The 23,060-nt window shown below is 42.8% G+C and overlaps 2 protein-coding genes across 7 annotated transcripts in view; one reads left to right on the forward strand and one right to left on the reverse strand.

Annotated features, from left to right (window-relative positions):
- Nucleotides 1–18,220, forward strand: part of usp9 (ubiquitin specific peptidase 9) — a 39,784-nt gene extending 21,564 nt beyond the window's left edge. For 4 of the 6 annotated variants that reach the window (XM_086220171.1, XM_086220170.1, XM_086220174.1 and 1 more), the window contains 34 exons: nt 293–426; nt 505–595; nt 1,468–1,581; nt 1,669–1,897; nt 2,185–2,280; nt 2,413–2,624; nt 3,229–3,469; nt 3,652–3,801; nt 4,013–4,133; nt 4,213–4,343; nt 4,583–4,861; nt 4,964–5,089; nt 5,309–5,446; nt 5,632–5,798; nt 5,894–6,002; nt 6,124–6,270; nt 6,400–6,546; nt 6,674–6,881; nt 6,989–7,209; nt 7,378–7,565; nt 7,669–7,842; nt 7,922–8,063; nt 8,175–8,931; nt 9,581–9,704; nt 9,779–10,004; nt 10,163–10,292; nt 10,422–10,607; nt 10,894–11,114; nt 11,203–11,291; nt 11,390–11,546; nt 11,856–12,068; nt 14,400–14,429; nt 15,400–15,498; nt 16,102–18,220. In XM_086220171.1, coding sequence (XP_086076297.1) covers nt 293–426; nt 505–595; nt 1,468–1,581; nt 1,669–1,897; nt 2,185–2,280; nt 2,413–2,624; nt 3,229–3,469; nt 3,652–3,801; nt 4,013–4,133; nt 4,213–4,343; nt 4,583–4,861; nt 4,964–5,089; nt 5,309–5,446; nt 5,632–5,798; nt 5,894–6,002; nt 6,124–6,270; nt 6,400–6,546; nt 6,674–6,881; nt 6,989–7,209; nt 7,378–7,565; nt 7,669–7,842; nt 7,922–8,063; nt 8,175–8,931; nt 9,581–9,704; nt 9,779–10,004; nt 10,163–10,292; nt 10,422–10,607; nt 10,894–11,114; nt 11,203–11,291; nt 11,390–11,546; nt 11,856–12,068; nt 14,400–14,429; nt 15,400–15,498; nt 16,102–16,338 — 6,034 coding nt within the window. In that variant the 3' untranslated portion in view covers nt 16,339–18,220. The remainder of the gene's footprint in view (nt 1–292; nt 427–504; nt 596–1,467; nt 1,582–1,668; nt 1,898–2,184; nt 2,281–2,412; nt 2,625–3,228; nt 3,470–3,651; nt 3,802–4,012; nt 4,134–4,212; nt 4,344–4,582; nt 4,862–4,963; nt 5,090–5,308; nt 5,447–5,631; nt 5,799–5,893; nt 6,003–6,123; nt 6,271–6,399; nt 6,547–6,673; nt 6,882–6,988; nt 7,210–7,377; nt 7,566–7,668; nt 7,843–7,921; nt 8,064–8,174; nt 8,932–9,580; nt 9,705–9,778; nt 10,005–10,162; nt 10,293–10,421; nt 10,608–10,893; nt 11,115–11,202; nt 11,292–11,389; nt 11,547–11,855; nt 12,069–14,399; nt 14,430–15,399; nt 15,499–16,101) is intronic. The other 2 variants (XM_086220173.1, XM_086220175.1) reach the window with 1 other exon arrangement.
- Nucleotides 17,083–22,306, reverse strand: rpl8 (ribosomal protein L8). The gene is made up of 6 exons (XM_086220176.1): nt 22,163–22,306; nt 21,495–21,638; nt 21,255–21,396; nt 20,148–20,366; nt 19,872–19,987; nt 17,083–19,437 (listed from the first exon to the last, which is right to left on the reverse strand). The coding sequence occupies exons 2-6, from the start codon at nt 21,630–21,632 to the stop codon at nt 19,279–19,281; spliced, it is 774 nt and encodes a 257-aa protein (XP_086076302.1). The 5' UTR covers nt 21,633–21,638; nt 22,163–22,306; the 3' UTR covers nt 17,083–19,278.
- Nucleotides 22,307–23,060: the final 754 nt, after the last annotated feature.

Consider the following 23,060-nt stretch of genomic DNA (forward strand, 5'->3'; position numbering starts at 1 on the left):
CCAAAACGTGATTTTATGTGGAAACAAGGCAGGAAATTACCTCCATTGATATGACATCTTCTGCTGGTTATTCTGTAACATACATATTTTATTATCATACACACACATATACACACACACACACACACAAACAGAGTCATGCTATGTTTTCTGCAATCAATTTTTATTCTGCACAAAATGTAAGTAATGTCCGCTTCATTCTCACTGCGGTTTTCGGTCTTTCTTCCTCCTACGTTTGCCACTTGTTCTTTGTCCCTCCTTACATCAATCATTGGTGCTGTTCTCTCTTCAGTCAAACCCAGAGAAGTCCTCATGTGTTTTACCGCCATGACCTAATCAACCAGTTGCAACATAACCACGCTCTGGTCACGCTGGTGGCCGAGAATCTGTCTGCCTACATGGAGACAATGAGGCAGTTCTCCAAAGGTACGTTTCATAGCCGTAATGTACAGTTGAATCAGGACTGTTCACTGTCTTACTGGTTTTGGTTTTGTACTTTAATAGAAGAACAGGCAGAGTTTGACCCTCAGACGGTCAGGCCAGGAAGCCGCTACAGCCATGTCCAGGAAGTACAAGAACGGCTCAACTTCCTGAGGTACAACATCATGTTACCTTACACTTAGCTAGCTCAAACAAAAATCTGAGACGAATGATCAAACTTGTCAAACTTTCAAGAATTGTTGTTCCTTTGGTAAATTTTGACAAAGTTGAATCACTGTCACTCAGTGAAGGCACCATCTTGCTTCAGCGACTGCTAGTTGACAGTCTCTAAGTAGGTGTTTGATTTTACAGTTTTGTACAAATCTATGTAGAGAGGATGTGTATATGTATATTATGTATATGTATGATTGCATATATATGCATATGTATGTTCACATATATGCGTGTGTGTATCTATGTATGTATACATATACCTAAGTATGTATACATATACCTAAGTATGTGTACATATACACACACGTGTGTGTACTTGTGTGTATCCAGCTCAAGGTTTTTAAAGGATTCCTGTATGAACTGTGTCCTGCCAAGTACAACAATGGTGATGTCAGTTTTGGCTTGTGACCATGTTGGCGAATGCTGCACAAATGAACAAGGAGGGAAACTTTAATACAGACAGATGTGTCCATAAAATATGAGGTCAACAGCAAATACTTGAAGGCAGCCACTCTTGGATGGAGTTTATAGTGTTCTCTCTTGAAAAGTTGCAGACATTTTTTGGTATCAGTAGGGCGAGGGAACCTAACACTCTGGCTGCTACCGTGCTTTAATCATAGCTTTGAGGATGGTGAATATTGGTTACGGAAAAGAAGTGCCTCGTCCAAGGACAAAAGTGGATGATGAATTGGGAGGAGCAAGTGGTACTGAGCGACCTACTCCCACCAGCAGCTGTACTGAAATTTCCGATCCAACAATCTTCAGGAATCCAATGCCAGATATAAATTGTTTGTTTTTTGTTTTTCCTTCAAGGTTCCTTCTAAAAGATGGCCAGCTTTGGCTTTGTGCCCCTCAAGCCAAGCAGATCTGGAAGTGTCTAGCTGAGAATGCAGTATTTCTCTGTGACCGCGAGGCCTGCTTCAAATGGTATAGTGTTGTCTGTCTTTTGGTTGCCTGTAGTTCGAATCAGCCACCTTACATTTGTGAATCGGCATTCTAAACGCTGTGTTGCAGGTACTCTAAGCTGATGGGTGATGAGCCTGACCTTGACCCTGACATCAATAAGGACTTTTTTGAGAACAATGTTCTGCAGTTGGACCCGTCTCTGCTTACGGAGAATGGCATGAAGTGCTTTGAGAGGTTCTTCAAGGCCGTTAACTGCAGGGAGGGCAAACTGGTAGCAAAGCGCAGGGCCTACATGATGGACGACCTGGAGCTAATAGGCTTGGACTACCTCTGGAGGGTGAGGGCAATATAAATATTCTTTTGCAAATTAGTTTTCTAATTATTTTGCCATTTTGTTTTTCTTTCTACTGCTGATATGTGGATATTGTGAACTTAACCATCTTCTATTCACCGTTTCGTCATGTAGTTCTACATGTCCCACTTGGTCATATTATCTTGTTCTGACTGGTTAATTCTGAGACTCCTCAGATATGCATGCTTGAAAAGCCGACTCTCAGCTCAGTATGATGGAGAATCCTTCAAAGGAAAAGAAAATATATAGTTTGATTTTCTTCTTCAACCCAGGTGGTAATTCAGGGAAGCGATGACATTGCCAGCCGAGCCATAGACCTGCTGAAAGAGATCTACACCAATCTCGGACCAAAACTGCAAGTCAACCAGGTACAGAGAGCATTCTATATTGGAACAGCAGTTTACTGTGTTTGTGTATCTGTTTGTTTTGTTTTGTTTTTTCACTTTTCTAATTCAAGGCTCATTCCATGACAAGTTTCTGATGTCATTGATTTCCTGTAGGTGGAAATTCATGAAGACTTCATCCAATCATGTTTTGACCGTCTGAAGGCGTCCTATGACACCCTGTGTGTCTTGGATGGGGACAAAGATAGCATTAACTGTGCCCGTCAAGAGGCCATCCGGATGGTGCGGGTTCTCACAGTTCTCAAGGAATACATCAACGAATGTGACAGTGACTACCACGAGGAGAGGACTATACTGCCCATGTCCAGGTATGATAACAATGCCAGAGTGCTTCTTTGATTATATTTTTAAAATATTTACTATTCTGTGTTCTTTGACCATTTAGTCACACTTCATTGATGTTTGGAGTCAGTGACAAAACTATAAATATGCTCCTCCAGTTGGGCCACCATATATCATGTGAAACACAAGGAAGGAGCCACAAGTCATTATATTAGAGGACAAATCGGAGGCAGAACTTGCAGCTGATTTCCTACCATGTTTTGTGTCATGATTTATTGGCCTGCATTCTGTTTTGTTTTCAATCTTTGACAACACCACAAATAAAGAACAATAGATAAATTAAGTAATTATTCTATTGATAGTATTAATAAATAAGAATTTACTAGAGATTCACCCACCCATCTGTGAGGCATTAATGTTGCAATTGTTGAGTGCATTTTAATTCCTGTATACTACTAAATGACTTCATGGTTCATAAAATACCATGATATATGTTTTGATGGTGTTTGTTTTTTTTTCAATTCCCATCCGTCAATGACACATTTTGATGGAGAAAAGAATGTGTGGAGTTGCATGTGTGCCCCTAGACTACATGTCTTTCATGATATCTCTCCTTCCCCTTTCCTTCAGAGCCTTCCGAGGGAAGCATATCACATTGATCGTACGGTTCCCCAACCAGGGGCGTCAGGTAGACGACCTGGATATCTGGTCTCATACCAATGACACAATTGGCTCGGTTCGGCGTGGCATCCTGAACCGTATCAAAGCAAACGCTGCACACACCAAGATAGAGCTCTTTATTGGAGGAGAGGTTGTTGACCCAGCTGACGACAGGAAGCTGATTGGACAGCTGAATTTGAAGGACAAAACGGTAACTCGAGTTATTTGGCTTTGTATGTGAGCACCTGCAGTTTAATGAGCACTTTTGTTTGATGTTCATTAATAAGGCATTCATTGTGGCTTCATGTGTGCTTCATTTTGATGCTAAAGTTTAATCAAAACTGAACTGGTGTCATCATCGTCCGTTTCCTCCATTGATTTCCTGTCATGTAGCTGATCACGGCCAAGCTAACCCAGGTGAGTGCCAACATGCCCTCAAGCCCAGACAGCTCCTCCGACTCATCTACTGGCTCACCTGGTAACCACGGTAACCACTACAGCGATGGGCCCAACCCCGAGGTGGAGAGTTGTCTTCCTGGTGTGGTGAGTATAAAACAGGGGTGGGATAAAATACAGATACTGCGATATATAGCTATAATCCCCTTTATTACATTATCAGTTACGCACTTGAAATGACAATGCTGTCAGTAAAATAATTCCTGCTTTATGTCCAGCTTTCAGAGAGACAAATATTCTGTGATGTTGTAGATAATTTGCATGACATTAATACCTGATTTGCTGTCCTATTGTGCAGATTATGTCGCTGCATCTGCGCTACATCTCCTTCCTGTGGCAGGTGGCTGACTTGGGCTGCAACCTCAACATGCCCTTGCTTAGGGACGGAGCCCGAGTTCTCATGAAACTCATGCCTCCAGGTGCCCATATGCCTGATCTTTCATGCATACCCCTACACAAACACACAGGTGCTTTTAACTCCTGCTTGTGTCTCCTCAGATAACACTACGGTAGAGAATCTGCGAGCTGTGTGTCTGGATCATGCTAAGCTTGGCGAGAACAGCCTCAGTCCTTCTCTGGACTCGCGGTTCTTTGGACCCTCACCTTCACAAGTGCTCTACCTCATTGAGGTGTATCTCCTTTGTCCTGCCCTACCCTACTACACCTTAGTCTCATTGTAACTTAAACTCTATTCTGTTTTATTGTTAGTGAAGGTGGACCGTCTGCCATCAGAAAGTGCTAGAAACTATGATGTTGATTAGTGTTTGGCCAGTATTGCTTCAAATAAATAGCACTCATAATATGGTATGAAGTCAAATGGTCGGGGACTTCTCAGCTCAACAAAGATCTGATAATGTCCATGTTCCAGGTTGTGTATGCTTTGCTGATGCCAGCCAGTGCCACTCTGGGTGAGGATGCCAGTGACTTCCAGTACAACTTCCTCAAGAGTGGTGGGTTGCCCTTGGTGCTGAGCATGCTCACCAGGAACAACTTTCTGCCGTCAGCCGACATGGAGACCCGGCGTGGGGCGTACCTCAATGCATTAAAGATCGCCAAACTCCTCCTTACTGCCATTGGCTTTGGGCATGTGAAGGCTGTGGCGGAGGCCTGCCAGCCCAATGCTGAGGGAAATATTCCTGTTTCCCCGGTTAGGAGACACACATATTCTACAAATCCAAAACCAAATTCCATAACTGGAGTGCCTCAATGTTTTCATCTTTTGTCATTACCTGTCCTGCTTGGTCCACAGATTAATCAGGCTACTCATGATCAAGCCCTGGTTCTCCAGAGTGCCCTGCAAAACATCCCTAACCCCGCTTCTGAGTGTATGCTGCGCAACGTAGCCATCCGTCTGGCTCAGCAGATTTCTGATGAGGTAACCTTTCAAAAAAATAGAAAGGGTTAAACTTGACCTGGTCAAGAGTTTCATGCAGTACTTGGACGGTAAATGTCTGGAGAGAAAAGTTATATTATGTTTTTCGATGGTTGCATAGAACGAGAACGAGTTTGTACAGACGTTCGATGAGAAAAGAAAGTTGTTCTTTACTGTTGTTTGTCTGATAATGGCTTTTACGGGACCTTTTTCTCTCACCAGAATTTCTTCCAGGCATCCAAGTACATCCCCGATATTTGTGTGATCCGCGCAGTACAGAAAATAGTCTGGGCATCAGGCTGTGGTACAGTACAGCTTGTCTTCAGTTCAAATGAAGAAATCAGCAAGATATATGAGAAGGTGAATGTGTTTTTTATGCTGCTCACTGCAGTCTTATTAGATCAGCAAACTTCAATATAATGTCTAAAATTGGAATTTCAGTGTATTACAACAAAGCAGGAAATGTTTGGTCTCTGAACTTCAGAGCAATCTAAAAATTTGAAGAGTGTTGTTGTATAATGTTTGTCTGTCTTTCTGTTGTTTAGACAAATGCAGCTAAAGAGCCGGATGGGGAGGATGAGCAGGTGTGCTGTGAAGCCCTGGAGGTGATGACACTATGTTTTGCCCTCATGCCCACGGCTCTGGACACACTCAGTAAGGAGAAGGCTTGGCAAACCTTCATTATAGACCTGCTGCTACACTGCCACAGCAAGTAAGCACACCGCTTCGTGTAACAGCACCTGCTGAAGACCAAAAGACATCCCTCTTTGACAAATATGATGCTAATATTGAATCTGTCTGAACTAGATCTGTGCGTCAGATGGCCCAGGAACAGTTTTTCCTGATGGCAACCAGGTGCTGTATGGGTCATCGACCCCTCCTCTTCTTCATCACCCTCCTCTTCACTGTGCTGGGGGTAAGTGACTAAATGTTGGATGCATCACCACAATATTGGATAAATAAATGAAAAATTTGAAGCCATCTAGTGTTAAACATAGTTAGGACCCTAATTTTCAATGGTCTTCATTGATGCCCAGACTACCGCCAAGGAGCGAGCCAAACATGCTGGGGACTATTTCACTCTGCTGCGACATCTTCTGAACTATGCCTATAACAGCAACATCAACCTGCCAAATGCTGAAGTGCTGCTCAACAATGAGATCGACTGGCTGAAACGGATACGGGTAAAACAAACAACAACCTAAATGCAAACGAGCTGTCTTTTTATAGTTTTATTTATTGTGGGTGGTAGATTGATCGATTGAGTGTGAGTATAGGGAGGATATGATTTGTACACAAACTATTTTCTCTAGGATGAGGTTAAAAGAACAGGGGAGACCGGTGTGGAGGAGACCATCTTAGAAGGCCACCTTGGGGTCACTAAGGAACTTCTAGCCTTCCAGACACCGGAGAAGAAGTATTACATCGGCTGTGAGAAGGGAGGAGCAAATCTCATAAAGGTGAAATGAGTATACAACACCTAAAACTCATCGAAAAAGAAATTCCACTCATTACAAGAATAACATTATTACAGCATTACCTCTACATATTTTGTCACTTCATCTTGGGATCTTTTTCTTTCGTCAGGAGCTGATCGACGACTTCATCTTCCCTGCATCAAATGTTTACCTACAGTACATGAAGAGTGGGGAGTTTCCCACAGAGCAGGCCATCCCTGTGTGCAGCACTCCCGCTTCTATCAATGCCGGCTTTGAGCTCCTGGTGGCACTGGCTGTCGGCTGTGTCCGCAACCTCAAACAAATAGTCGACACTCTGACTGATATGTACTACTTAGGTAGGGAGACGGCAGCCTAGCAGCATTATCAATATCATCCTTTTTTATCCCACTGTTAGTTGGTGAGATGAAGCATGTTTTGAGTGTGTTGCTGCTTCTCTTTTCAGGTTGTGAAACACTGACAGAATGGGAGTACTTGCCCCCTGTGGGCCCACGGCCTAACAAAGGCTTTGTAGGTCTGAAGAATGCTGGGGCCACTTGTTATATGAACTCAGTCATTCAGCAGCTCTACATGATCCCTCCCATTCGCAATGGCATCCTGGCCATCGAGGGCACGGGTACCGACGTGGATGATGACATGTCAGGGGATGAGAAGCAGGAGAATGAGGTACAGACATGGGTCTAAAAATCGAGCAGTTCTTACAGTTGTTGACTGCCATGTCTGTCTCTCAATAAGTTTTTTAGGCAGGAGATTTTAACCCTTTCAATGAATCCACTGACAGTTTGGGACATAGGTAGTTAGGATTATTTATCTTTAATCTGTCTTGTCCTGCAGAGTAACGTTGATCCTCGTGATGAGGTGTTCAGCTATCACCACCAGTTTGACGATAAACCCTCCAGTAAGTCAGAGGACAGGAAAGAGTACAACATCGGGGTATTGCGTCACCTACAGGTCATCTTTGGCCACCTGGCTGCATCCAGACTGCAGTACTATGTCCCTAGGGGATTCTGGAAACAGTTCAGGTATTATATCAAGTTTGTTTCATTTGCCCTGTGATTCAGCTGTGAAACGATTGATATCCAATTGTCATTTATCTGCTTTCCATCTGTTCTGTTTTAATTTAAGGTTATGGGGTGAACCAGTGAACCTACGGGAGCAGCACGATGCATTGGAGTTCTTTAATTCGTTGGTTGACAGTCTGGATGAAGCTCTAAAAGCCCTGGGTCACCCTGCCATGCTCAGCAAGGTGCTGGGAGGATCTTTTGCTGACCAAAAGATCTGTCAGGGATGTCCTCACAGGTAATCATACATATCCCTTTTCTTGTGCTTAATTCTTTGTTTTAGAAAGAGAAACTTAAATGATTACTTTCATTTTCAGATATGAGTGTGAGGAGTCATTCACAACTCTTAATGTAGACATCAGAAACCACCAAAACCTGTTGGACTCCATGGAGCAGTATGTTAAAGGAGATCTGCTGGAGGGAGCCAATGCCTACCACTGTGAGAAGTGTAATAAGAAGGTTAGAATGGAGCAGCACCCGATTACCCGCTCATTTGGTTTACTCAGTCTGCCCCTTCTTTCTTGTTCAAATAAACTGCAGGCGATGAGTAATTTTTTCTCTCATCATTAGGTGGACACTGTGAAGCGGCTGCTGATTAAGAAGCTGCCACCAGTCTTGGCCATCCAACTGAAGCGCTTTGACTACGACTGGGAGAGGGAGTGTGCCATCAAGTTCAATGACTACTTTGAATTTCCCAGAGAGCTGGACATGGAGCCTTACACAGTAGCTGGTGTGGCTAAGCTAGAGGGAGATGATGTCAACCCAGAGAACCAGGTGATCCAACAGAATGAGCCCTCAGAGCCGACACCTCCTGGCAGCTCCAAGTACCGTTTAGTTGGGGTGCTGGTCCATTCAGGCCAGGCAAGCGGCGGCCACTACTACTCCTATATCATCCAGAGGAATGGTGGTGATGGTGAGAAGAACCGCTGGTATAAGTTTGATGATGGCGATGTGACTGAGTGCAAGATGGACGATGAGGAAGAGATGAAGAACCAGTGCTTTGGAGGAGAATACATGGGCGAGGTTTTCGACCACATGATGAAAAGGATGTCATACCGGAGGCAGAAGCGCTGGTGGAATGCCTACATTCTATTCTACGAGCGCATGGACTCGTTAGACAAGGACAGCGAGCTTGTCAAATACATCTCGGAGTTGACAATCTCCACTACCAAGCCACATCAGGTCAAGATGCCTGGTGTCATTGAGTGCAGCGTCCGCAAGCAGAACGTCCAATTCATGCACAACCGAATGCAATACAGCCTGGAATATTTCCAGTTCATTAAGAAACTTCTGACCTGTAACAGTGTCTATTTAAACCCTCCTCCAGGTACATCATCTTTTTATCTATTCTTAAATATAAATGAAAACACAAAATATGTCTAGAAAGGTCAAGCATTTAACCTCTGAATCCTCGGGTGGGGTGTTTTAGAACGGCAGGTAACGTGGTGCAACAACTACTTAGTGGTAAATATTTGTAATTAATCTTAACCTCTAGCCTGCTTTGAAGCCGGTTAGAGAAATACATCACTATATAGCTTATGTTGAGGGACAGTGGAACATCCCTGTGGTCAGAAAAGGTAGACACAGTACAGATATTCACTGCCCCTTCAACAATTTCATTTTCCACTTGTTCCTTGTATCCTTTAGAGATGGTAATATATCACCTTCAGAATCATCCTGCAGCATCACTTTGATTTCAAAATGGTGGTGTATAATTTCGTGGTGATCTACTAGCTTGACCCAGTTTTGAAGTATGATCAGATTGATCGGTGGACAGATTTGGCAGTCGCTCATTTTTTATTTTGTTGGCTTTGTAATCCAGTGTATAAAACTGTTTTTTTATAACCTGTTTGATTGAGAGGCAAAACGAAAGAAATGTCTCATTTTCCTTTGACTTCTGACCATCTCTGACCTAAGAAACAAGTCAGCTTTATGTGAAGGGTTTAAAGTCATTCTAATTGTTGTCTTTTCACCAGGACAAGACCATCTTCTGCCTGAGGCAGAGGAGATTGCTATGATAAGTGCTCAGCTGGCTGCTAGGTTTCTTTTCAGCACGGGTTTTCACACCAAGAAAGTAGTACGGGGTCCTGCCAGTGACTGGTAAGCTGGCTCAGTGTTTTAGGTTTTCTCTCACTTTTCTCTTTCTGTCTCTTAAGTATTTGCTTCTCCTGCAGGTATGACGCCCTCTGCATCCTGCTGAGACACAGTAAGAATGTACGCTACTGGTTTGCACACAACGTTCTGTTCGCTTACCCTAACCGGTTTTCTGAGTACCTGCTTGAGTGCCCGAGCGCTGAGGTCCGTGGTGCGTTTGCCAAGCTCATTGTCTTCATTGCTCACTTCTCCCTGCAAGACGGCCCATGCCCTTCCCCCACTGCCTCACCTGGACCCTCTGCTCAGGTGGGTTCCAGTCTCTCTCTGCTCTCTGAAAGTTAGTTGCAAATATGGATTTCTGAAGCAGTTTTAATGTTTGATGGGAGAATGCTCCCTAAGAGGTTTCTCATCCTGTACTCTTAAATGGAACTAGGATTTGTTTGTTGTCCATCTCTGTGCATCAGGGCTGCGATAACCTCAGTCTAAGTGACCACCTGTTGAGAGCTGTACTCAACTTGCTCAGAAGAGAGGTCTCTGAACACGGCCGTCACCTGCAGCAGTACTTCAACCTCTTTGTCATGTACGCCAATCTGGGTAAGGAGCACATAGCAATCACCCACCTGTCATGTACATCTGCCGCTTGGTGTGACTGAAGAGGCACAGTCAACACAAAATCTGAAAAAGAACATCTTAATGATGTATCCCTGGTCTCCCCCTTCACAGGCCTGGCAGAGAAGACCCAGCTGCTGAAGCTGAACGTACCTGCCACATTCATGTTGGTCGCTCTTGACGAGGGCCCAGGCCCTCCCATTAAGTACCAGTATGCTGAGCTGGGCAAGCTCTACACAGTTGTCTCCCAGCTGGTCCGCTGCTGTGATGTCTCCTCACGTATGCAGTCCTCTATCAATGGTGAGTTCATCACTTGAGGCAATAACGACTTGTTAAACCCTCCGGGATGTGGTTGAGTTAAGAGAGAGTTTGGAGTGCTCAAGAGCCCGATGAAGATTTTCATCCTTGCTCAGGATGTAGTGACTGACAAAGCAGCCACTCTGAGCTTCAGTGCTGTGCAAGCCGAGCTCTGAGCTGAGGGCTTTCAGGCATAACGAATCAAAGGTTCACTCTACGTGAAGAAAATATATTCATCTTCATCTAGAATTGGCATTTCATTCGTTTTGCGCTCCCCTCCTCCCTCCAGGTAACCCCCCTCTCCCTAACCCCTATGGGGACACAAACCTGACGGCCCCAGTGATGCCTGTGCAGCAACTGGTAGCAGAGATCCTGTTTGTGAGGACCAGCTATGTGAAGAAGATCATTGAGGACTGCAGCAACTCTGAAGAGACAGTAAAGCTGCTTCGCTTCAGCTGTTGGGAGAACCCCCAGTTCTCCTCCACTGTTCTCAGTGAGCTGCTCTGGCAGGTACAGACCCTCGTCGTCATCATCATCAAATATTGCACATTGTGTACATGTCTGTATCTTTAAGAGTCTGTTTGGTTTTGTTTGTCAGGTTGCATACTCCTACACATATGAGCTGAGGCCTTACTTGGACTTGCTGCTACAGATTCTACTCATTGAGGACTCCTGGCAGACACACAGGTCAGACTCATGACTCAGTGTGTAAATCTTGGATGCTGTGTTGTTATTTGTGTGATTGACATTTACACTTTCCTTGTTTTCTTCATTTGGATGTGTAGGATCCACAATGTGTTGAAGGGCATTCCTGATGACAGAGATGGGCTTTTTGACACCATCCAGCGCTCCAAGAACCACTACCAGAAACGGGCTTACCAGTGCATCAAGTGCATGGTGGCTCTCTTCAGCAACTGTTCTGTGGCTTACCAGATCCTTCAGGTAGGCACACTAAGAGAACATAATCACAATAATGATAATTGCTCGGATTTATATAACGCCTTTCGAGAAATACAAGGAGGCTTTAGAAAGCAACACAAAAGCAACAAAGGGATAATGACGATAATACATGATGAAGATTGCAAACAGGTTTGGAGAGCAGACCCATGTGTAGAGGGGTCTGAAATCTTTTCGCTCTGATGAACTCTGTTCATTTTATACTTTAAGAGCTGGAGCCTGTGCTTAATGCTTTCTCTGGTATGTCAAATGGAGCTCTATTTGCTGATCAGGTGGTCCATTGTGTGTATGCAGAGTAACGGTGACCTGAAACGAAAGTGGACGTGGGCTGTGGAGTGGTTAGGGGACGAGCTTGAGAGGAGACCCTACACAGGCAACCCACAGTACACCTACAACAACTGGTCTCCTCCAGTTCAGAGCAACGAGACCTCCAATGGCTATTTCCTCGAGCGGTCACACAGTGCACGTATGACACTCGCCAAGGCCTGTGAACTTTGTCCTGAGGAGGTAATGGCATATACACTGCTCTTTTTAAACACGCACAAAAACACACTTTTTGCCTAATTACACATAAAGGTGATGTTGATGTTTTAGTCCTCAGGGAAAAATACCATAAACTATAAATGTTTGTAGTCAAACACTATAGGTGGGTTGGTGTGTTAATACTACCAATGGACTTGAGAAGCCTGATAAATATTGAAAAATACCAGAGATGTCCCGAGCTGATTCTAAGGATTGTATCTGGGCCAATTTGCTGATAAGACCTAAACCTTTCTTCACTGTACTCATTGTGCTTCGTCCATCTCAGCCGCACAAGTGATTGTGAAATTTGAAAAATGATATAGATTGTGAATCCAGACACTTCATCTGGCACTGAGTGTTGCTTTTAACAGTTAAATTATAAAACATGACCGGAACAGTTTGACAAAAAGCTCCAGTGCTGATCCGGCAAGGGAGATATTAATGATGGAGAATTGGCATCTATATGAGCGGGACACTATTGGGTTTATATGTCGCATCCTTGTGGTGGCATGTTGACTAAATTCATATCCCAGGGCAGCATTACGATGGCGATGCTTCTGAAGTCACAAAAGTGCCAAGTGTCCGCTGGTCCCCATTATTTTTGAGGGAAGAATCTTCACTCTGAGCTATTAGAAGGAATGCATTGGTAAAACTGAGATCTGTTTCTATCAGATCTTGTGGCCTCATCATTAGGACTCACATTTTCCCAGTTAAAGTTTGAATGGTACCAGTAACGAATAGCCAGGATGTCCAGTATTTGGATGAAGAGGCTTGTAGAAGATAAATTGTCTGATTTAGTGGCTATAGCTGTTAGTTATTCTTACTGTATTTAATCAAAATTTAAAGGAACACACCAAGTTTTTGGGAAATGCACTTACTTATTATCCACTCCAGAGCCAGACAAGAAGATGGCGACCAACTGACTGCTAGTTAGCTTAGCATAATGAATGGTAGAGGATAGGAAGTTTTGACATAACTCTGTCAGTAGTCATCAAATACACTTTTCTCCAAAATAGTGCTTCCCCGCATAAATATAACTGAGGTTCTGCATAACATGGACTGGGAGACAGAACAGTAAAGATTAGAAGATATAAATATAAGCGGCTCGACTCTCCTGACTGGTGCAGTCATTTTGTGCAGCACCTCAAAACTTCGTCAGACAAAGCAGAACGTTTGTTGACAACTTGGAAGAGCAACTCCTGCTACTTACCATGATGTTGTTTTTGTATGTGAGGATGGGGAGGATTAGTTCTGGACTTTGACTAACATTTGATGGAGATGTTAGTCAAATGTTAGTTCTGGACTTTGACTAACATTTGACTAACATCTCCATCAAATGTTAGTCAAAGTCCAGAACTAATCCTCCCCATCCTCACATACAAAAACAACATCATGGTAAGTAGCAGGAGTTGCTCTTCCAAGTTGTCAACAAACGTTCTGGACTTTGACTAACATTTGATGGAGATGTTAGTCAAATGTTAGTTCTGGACTTTGACTAACATTTGACTAACATCTCCATCAAATGTTAGTCAAAGTCCAGAACTAACATTTGATGGAGATGTGCTCACACTCCCCATCCACTACCCTGCATTGTGCTAAGCTAACTAGCAATCAGCTGGTTTCTGTGGGTCTCAGCTCCCTAATACACACGGAAGAGGGAAGGGTATCTATCTTCTTGTCTGGCTCTCGGGAGGATGGACAATAACTGTTATTCCCAGAAAGTTGCTGTGTTCCTTCTAATATCAAATCCAATTTATCGGCAGATACCCAAAACGAGGACTCATCCATGAAAATTACCATTACAGTAAAAAAAAAACGTGTAGATGGCCCTGGTTGCTATGGAAACACATTTACAATGGTGTACAGTGTTGAAAATGAAAATATTTATTACTCACAGATTGACATAATATAACCAGTGCGACAAATAATGATTTTGCCGACATGTTGTAGACTGATAAATACTTTCTACTATTAAAGAATATTATCACTGCTAAAGCCAGAGCACATGGCGACGTTATTGCTAGTAAGTGATGAAATGTGAAATCCATCCAAAGCCGCAGCCACATTGTGAAACATGTGCTAGATGATTCTAGTTTTGATTCATTTAACTTTACCGTAAGCTAGCAGTGACACTTAATTTGGACAAATGTCCCATATATTTTTGTTTACCAAGCTGAATTGGCTTTGCATTGATTTGTGGCTGCAGTGATGTAATTTTGTGTTCTCACTTAAAAAAAAAAAAAGAGTAACTTGTATTTGTTTATGTTGAAAAATCCAGTCAAATGACACACTTCTCCTGTAATATTTCATACACAGCTCAAGTGTACTCAGGGAAGCCCAGGGAAGGTCAGTATTCCAGGCACCACAACATAAAGGAAGGCAATAAAATAACTGTTAAAGAATCAGCTGGGAAGTAATGAACAGTCAGCCCATTCCAAAGGCCTGTCACATGTTTAGTGAAGAGAACAATCTCGACTTTCCTGTAGTTCGTCATCAGTGGCCAAGGCTAGTGATTGTCTTGTTGACTCTACATGCTTGTTCCCAAATTAGCTCTATTCTGTCTCTTGATTTTTGATACAAATAAAACATTAAAATCAAAGCTTTGAAGGTTAAAGTAGGGCTATATGTACACAAATTGCCATAATAATTCATAGTCAATAATTCCCTGAATGGAGGATTTTTGAGTTGTCAAAGGTTTATGACCAGTATGTCCCTGTTTGAGCTGTATATCATTTCTATATGATGATGATCTGCGCCCACAATGACCAGATCTTTGTTCTCTTCCTGTCCTGTTGCTCAATCTCGCAGCAGCACTGTTGACCCCCTAAAAAAACTGTATATTCAGCTATACTTGAGTAGTAGTAGCAGTAGTTATACTACATACTAGTGTTATGTATAAATTAGAAAGGAAGTGTGGGAGAACGAAAGCTGAAATATTCTTGCCTGTTAGGTGGGCAAATCTCTCTTTTAGAAAGTATAGCAAAGGTAGCTTTTGGCAAGATAGCCTCATATAATGTTATCTTAGTTGAAGACAACTTGGCTGGTAGATAAACAATGGTGTGATGGCATGTGTTATTTGTGTAATTAGCCTGTCAGGTTGTGTTGGTTCTCTTTTTTTCAATCTGAATATTCTGTTTTAGTTGATATTGGACTTCCCTATTGCAAGCAACTTGTAGTAAAGCCCAGATCTCTTTTTGTTTTGTTTTTTTCCTCCAAATAATAATAGCAGCTTCATCCATACAAATCATTCCAATTTTTAAGTGTGACTTATTTTATTTTTTCTAAGAAATATTTTTTTTAATCTGACATTTACTAGGAGCCAGATGAACAGGAAGCACCTGATGATCAAGACGCCTCCCCTCCAGAGGATACGTCTCTGTACCCACATTCTCCTGGGACCGCTCAGTTTCAGCAGGTAATCTGTCGGCGGCGCTCACCTCGCATTTCCGTGGCACTCAGCAGTGTTGGTGGCCATCAGGCCAAGTTTCCTGCCTGAAAGACTTCAATAGAGGGCTAAAAAAGAAACTCTTTGAACACAGATTGTGAAATCATTCGTTACCAAATTTCAATAGAGGAAGAGTGAGGGATCATGTGACATCACCCCTGGAACGTGTTCACTCATGCAAAGTATGTAAAAGCTGATAAAGGTTGGAGTGCACATGGAAAATGACAGTTGGGTTTTATTTTTACATTTGAAAAAAATATTTTTGTTTCGCACAGAGACGCTGAAGTACCAAGGAAAAGAAAAAGTACCAATAACAGCATCTTTTCAAATTTGAACAAGTTCCAAACACAAATTGCAAAAACAACAACTTTTATTTCTGGAGCACCTTTCAAAAACAAAGTTTCAAAGTGCATTAAAATGAAATCAACTGTTCTGCCCCAAAATGTCCTAATTTCTTCTTGCGCACCCCATACATTCAGTGAAAATCAGCTTGGTATGTTGTGTGCTATTCCTGCCACATCAGTGTTGACATCCTCAGCATGTGACACGTGTCCCCTCTGGTCCCCTCCACAGAACAACCATCCCCATGGACAGCCGTACACCGGGCCGGCTGCTCAGCACATGAACAACCCCCAGCGCCCTGGCCCTGCCTCTGCTCCGACTCCAGGGCCTACACAGCCCCCCACCCAAGGATCTGGTCCCGCTCCTGGTCCGGGCCCGCGAGCACAAGAGAACTGGGAGAGCACAGAGGAAGTGGCCCCCACTCCTGCCCCCACCTCGACCCCAGCGCCAGCCCCACCAAAGGAGTAACATCCCCTCCCTCTCTGCTGTGCCTCGAGCCTCCATCGTCCCGCTCTCCTTCCTCTCATCCTCCGGTCAACAGAGCTCTTCAGTGGGCCTCTCTTTGTCTCTCTATCTCTCTTTTGCTCTCTGGTCCCAGGGCAGGGCAGAGCTAGGCCACTTCTTTCTCCCGTCAGCCTGTAGGAGGCGCTCTTCCCTGGCCTGGGGCTGCCTGACAGCACGACGGGAGCCTGCTGGTGGCTGCAGAGTGAGCAGAGGAAACGGATAGGAGTTCCAATAATGAAAACCCAAGTCACCCAGAGCTGACGATGCTGATGCGCTTGTCTACACGACGAAAAGGTGTACATAGTATGTTAGTGTTTCTGACTGTTCAAATCCCCCAGTAGCATAACTGTGTGGTTTGCTGTTGGGAGATGTTGCAGATATAACGAAAAAACAATATAAATAAGAAAAACGCCCCAAAAAAACTGTAAGAAGACAACAAATCCTCTTTGTTTTATCACCCATGCTCAGCAGTAAAGTTTGTTCTACCATCGGATGGTCACTGGTCATTCAGCTGCAGAAGGACACATTGTTATTATCATGATTCTATTCTTCTTCTTAAGCTCCTTGGCGACCTTATGACCCACGCCAGATCAACTCACGAGCTGTGGTTGGTTTTAGTGTGAGATATGAAAATGGTTGGGTGGACTTTTATGGTGTTTGATGTGAAAAAGCAGTGATGCAACATTGTTCTGAAACTCATTGCCTTTCTTTTTCTCTTTTTTTTCCCCTTCTTTTTTTCTTTTTTGGTTCGTTTGTTCCGGTAATTAATTCAATCCTTTTTGAAGCTCCAGTTAATATGCTGTAACATTTAGCATGGCTTCTCACCAGAATAGTGTAGCCCAAGGGAAGACTTGTGATCATAACAACTTTAATGCTGTTCTCAATCCACATCTCCAGAGGGGCGTTACCCCTTAGGTTTTTTTTTTTTCTTTTTCTGTTTTTGTTCTTTTTCTACTCATCTATCTACAATGAGGGCAATATTTTGAACCAATGTATAAGTGGCTTTTCAATTGCACATATAATCCTCCAACTTTACATTTGGCAGTCCGTTTCGGTGGGATAGACAGCTTAGCTTTCATCTATAGGAATTCTGAAAAATGAAAAACGCATATGCAACAGAATTGCTGCACTGGGCTACCTGGTGTAAAATAGACTGTGTGGTTTGCTTCGGTCTCTTCAGTAGAGCCTTTTTTGACAGACTTGTTGCCCGACAGCTTCCTTTTCTGCCATGGAGCTGGTCAGGTTGGGCCCTCTTGCTGTGGCTCAGGATGGAGTGACAAGTCCTGAGCAGCAGTGAGACCCTGGCGATCTCACTTCATGGCGAACAGGTTTCCACAGCAGGGTTGTACCGTAAGAATAGCGGCTGGTTAGTCATGTTGCAACTTGAGATAACTTGTAATTCTGTAGGAGTAAATGGTAAACATCAGTAAATACTGTATTTAATTGGTAACTTGAATGCGTGTATTTTTTGAATTTTTTTTCTTTTTCTTTTTTTTTGTCTAAAACATACCAAATACTCCTGCAAATGAAAATATTCTGCCCACCGTATTATATTTAAATATTTTGCTCTTATTTTATAGAATTTATTTTGTTGTATTTCACTAAAAATAGAATTTGATTTAAGAGGAACATTTTTGTCCTTGTGTTATTTTTAAAGAAGATATTGACTGTACAGAGTTCTGCGCCCTGTTTTTTGCCGACTTTTGTTTTGGCCATGGTGTGACGTTGAATTCTGGAGCTACAGTCGCGATGTGGACTTTCACTTTGTGAGGTTTTTTTGTGCACAGAAATATAACAAAAAAAAAAAAGCATTGCGCCCTTAGCAAATAAAGAACATGGAATCTTGTCTCAGTGTCATTTTTAATTCTGGACATGAATGTTAAACAGGACTTTTGTTTTCATCCGGGAAGTTTCTATTTACCAGATGCATCCGGGATCTCTACTGTTTAACTGCATCAGCTGACATTTCTCTCAAGGTTGTTGCTAGGGGTTCATATATTTATGAGAAATCTGGAAAAGTCTTCTGTAAAAAGATGTTTGAGAATTCCTAGTCCTAGTTTTTCAATTTTTTTTTTTGTATGAACACAGGATGATGTACAAAATTGTGACGTATTCTGTTTGTTTGCTTAAAATTTGTCTTTTTCTGGTGAATGTGTCTTGGACAGTTCCCCTCAGTCACGGGAACGTTGAATTTTTTTGAAATCCCCTCACTGAAGGTTATTGCTGTCTCGGTGGACCAAAAATACTGGAAGTAGTCGTCAAATGTTTTACAGAAGAATTGATCCGTGATTTTGTGTCATGCGGGGTATTTGTACCTTTTTAGATTCTGAAGTCCTTCAAAGGAAATCTCTATCAACAATTCTGGCTGGGACACCTTCCAGCAGAGCATCAGTTGTGTTGAACTACATCCCTGGATGAATACTTGTGTGTGGGTGGAGGAGAGGTCTGTGTTTGAACAGAACCTAATCATATGTTTGGAATGTTTCAGGACAAAGTGACACTGAGCTGCATCAGTCTTGACTGTTCACCTGCTGCCACAGCTTCCGGCTCTAATTGATTATATCAGTAATCCAACAGAGCAAACATCTCGTCTTACTCTTCAGCTGTTGAAGCGTGTGTAACCAGTGTATATACAGCAGCAACCACTCACTTTGGTCTCGAGGCCGACAAGGATCATCTATACTCCCTGTAGTGTTTCAAGCACACAGATGAGTGCACGGTGACAATGGCTCTGTTTGCTTGATGAGTCCCAGCAGCTAAATGGGTCTATCGTGTGGATGTTGCGCGAAACCATTTTTTCACGACAGTTTCACAACCCTGTCGTTGCACACATACATCTGAACACGAATGAAGCTCATGAGACAGATTCTACCGGAACACGTTTTATTATCAACAAAGTCAGATTTAGTTCTCCTTCTCCTGGACGGTCTTTGTTCCGCGCAGTCTGCCAGTACGGCGGGCAGCGATAAGACCGACCTTGCGACCCGCAGGTGCATCCCTCCTGATGGTTGAGGGTTTGCCAATGTGCTGATGGTTACCACCACCGAAGGGATGCTCAACAGGCTGTAAGAGAAACAAAGATCAGTTTTAGTCTTGTTCTGATGGTGTTTTGCCAACTGCTCTAATATGGAGATCAGAATAGCTGCCTGACCTAGCCACCAAGTACCACCTGCAGACCCATAAGGGCTTTTACTGGGTCTGTGAGAACATAAATCCCTCAGAGGAACAGAAGAGAACACTGTGTTCATCTCTTCAGTTAATTAATGCTGAGGCTCCAACTTTCAGCTCAATAACTCTGGTCTCCCATCTGTCATTAGACACTCGTAAATTACTCCCAACTCTAATCGCTTTTATGATCTCACCTTTGAGAAAAGCAGTGGATTATTAAACCCTGCTTTTCTGCTTCTCTGTACATGTTAAAGAATATTTCTCTTGCTTTTTGTCACCCTCAGAGAGCCTTGAAGAGCCATCGTGCAGAACATCTACTGTTCACTTACGTTCATAGCCACACCACGGACGCGTGGCCAGCAGTTCCTCTTGGCCTTGTACTTGTGGTAGGCACGACCTGCCTTCAGGATGGGCTTGTCAATACGACCACCGCCAGCAACCACACCTTCAACAAGCACAGCAGAGCTGGTCACACACTGCTACCATTATTTTCTTCAGTTCATCAGTATCATTCTGACTACATGGTTTCATGACAGCTAACATCCAACTCCTGAGTAGGTCACAGTAACAAGTAAACCGCTGTAAAGGGCAGCAGGGACCCTCACCGATGACAGCTCTGTTCGCAGAGGAGATGACTTTCTTGGAGCCTGATGGCAGCTTGACTCTGGACTTCTTGGTCTCGGGGTTGTGTGAGATGACTGTGGCGTAGTTTCCTGAAGCGCGGGCCAGCTTGCCTCTGTCACCGGGCTTCTCCTCCAGGCAGCAGATGATGGTTCCCTCAGGCATGGTGCCGACAGGAAGAACATTGCCGATGTTCAGCTGAGCTGTGAGAGACAGGATGTTCCAAATGGTTGGCTGCAGGTGAGGATGAAGACTGACTGACTGAAATTTGTTGTGACCACACTCACCATTCTGTTTACAACAGTATAGGGATGGATAATATCTAAAGATGTAAAATATGACTTAAGGGTGATCGAGTGGAATTTTTAGTACTGAAAATCATGAGATAATTGTACAGTCTGAATCAGTGTTAAAAGCAAATATCAAAGTGAGGTATCTCACAAATGAAATTCTGTGAAGGAGCGGGAAAGTTACAGTTCCACTTTTCATAACACCGTGCAGGACCCATTCAACATTATATCATTTTCCACACCATTGCAAATATGATTTTTTTTTAAAAAGTTTTAAACATAGCACAATCTGCACATGCAAGACAAAGCACAGTGACCAAATATCATCTAAACCCACAGGTGTGTCAGGGAGGCTGTTTAAGGTGGGATTCCTGCTGGATGTGATTCAACGAATTTATCATCCAATGTTACAACGTGAATCTGTCATCAGCGCTACGGTTCGCTTTCATACCAGCTCTGCTTACTACATTCAAAGCTCCTACACTTCAATCCAGCGACTTAGATGTGGACACATACGATCACTTCGGAACAACCAGACAACATCTACCATTCCTTGAAAACACACTTAACATGCATGCAGACTGAGTAATGCACGAATAGAAAAAATCCAAATCATTTATCACCAATGTGCTGTTTGGGAATATAAAACCAGCCAAACACTAATCATGTTTCCAAAATTCATGAGGCACACACATGTGCCAAGGTAGCCCAAAATATTCAGTCTTCCCAACATGACAAATAATATGGTTTACATTTAAAACTTCACATCCACAGGACATCATTCACGCCAAAGCTTCTCACCCTTCTTGCCACAGTAGATGAACTGTCCAGTGTGGATGCCCTCAGCTGCTATGAAGAGCTCAGTCCTCTTCTTGAAACGATAAGGGTCCCGGAAGGCTACTTTAGCCAGGGGAGCACCACGGCCGGGGTCATGGATGATGTCCTAGGCAAGGATAAACAGCCAAGCATTAAATCAAGAGGCGCTCATCCCCATGACAACATGAAAAATTGTGCAAAGTCTGAGTCAAACGTTAACCTTACCTTCACAATCCCCTTGATGTAACCATGGCGTTCAGCGAAGTCAATGTGACGGAGTTTAGCGGCGCCTTTCCTGTGCTTAACGTGGGCTTTGAACACGGAGCCCGCACCTTTTCTCTGTCCCCTGATCACACGTCCCATCGTGTACTGCAAGAGAGGACACCCTTAATTCCACGGTGGACATTCACTTGCGTGCTTCTTCAGATTTTAACAACGTATGTCCAAACAGTAATTGGGCTCAAGTACTAATGCTTACGTGCAGGAGTTAACTAGCCGCTAAGGGTGATATCGCTAGTAGGCTAGCAAGCTAGCCACCGTTAAGTACTCAGTTTAGCTCCTTTGTTATGTCGTTCTCAAGCAACTAGAACTGAGCAGCGTCACAAAACAACTTGGGTATTTGACATTTAAGTTATTTGTATCACTTCATTCACACTAAAACGACATGTAGCGGCTACCGGCTCATATAGGCTGTAGTCGCAACGCCATGTCATCCACGATCTACACAGAATTAAAATCATCATCAAAAATAAAGTCTACTATCAAAATGCTCATTGGGGTGTAATCTTAAACATGTCCTTTACATTTAATCGTGTCCTTTCTAAGCGGATGACAAGTTAAAATTAGTTTATAAAGTGGATTCAGCGACAAGAGTGAGACTCAAATTGTCCTACCTAAACTCCGTTGACGGAAAGAGGAAGTACGTGGTTGAAGCGCAGGTTTTCTTCCGGAGAAATCGCCGAATGGATGATGGGAATTGTAGGTAAATATACAATCTCCATCTGGTTATCGAATTCAATAAAGATCTACCAAATGAGGAATAACGAGTGAAATAAACCACGGCAAATGCTATAATATTTGTGGCCATAAAAGATAATACATTCAAAATATTAATTTTTAAATGTCAAGTATTATATTTTATGTGTTATTGTTACTTTTTATTATTGTCAAAAAATAAAACAAAATGTTTTGTGAAGTCATTCTTATATGAAAAACTCATTTCATCATATTATGATGTTCTGAAGCTTATCAGTATTTATTTTTAGGGTTATTGTAGATGATTTATACTTATTTTTAGAAGAAAAGGATGATTTCTCCTTGTTCCCCACATGTAGTTCACTTTGTATGATTTGAATGATATGAGTACACTAAAATAAGGGCAGTTAGCGCTTCGGAATTTTCATTATTACCTTCATACATGGGAGAATAATGTCAGTGGGACCAGCTTTGTTATAAATACCCACAGAATCGTAAAGTGTTTTCAGGTTCACGTTGATATTCTGGTGCTGCTACAGATTTGATTATTCCCCAGCAGATGGAGCCGTGGGTCCTACAACCACTTAATGTGCTTTTTAATCATAAAAAAGGCATAAAATCAAAGCAAAAACTTAAAACCTAAAATACGACTTGAAACGTTAGTGTAAAATATCTGTTGTTATCACCAAAAATGTGTTTAATACTTTTTTTTTTTTAACTACAAGCTGAAGTGATTCCCACCTCACACCTATTATTTTATCAACAAGTTAAGCAACATTCTTTCAGTGGACTGGCACACCTGAACACTCAAGTGTT

This window comes from Aulostomus chinensis, chromosome 12 (genome assembly GCF_037954235.1).
Source record: "Aulostomus chinensis isolate RoL2024-O1b breed Wild chromosome 12, RoL_Achi_v1.0, whole genome shotgun sequence".
In the NCBI taxonomy this organism is placed as follows: domain Eukaryota; kingdom Metazoa; phylum Chordata; class Actinopteri; order Syngnathiformes; family Aulostomidae; genus Aulostomus; species Aulostomus chinensis.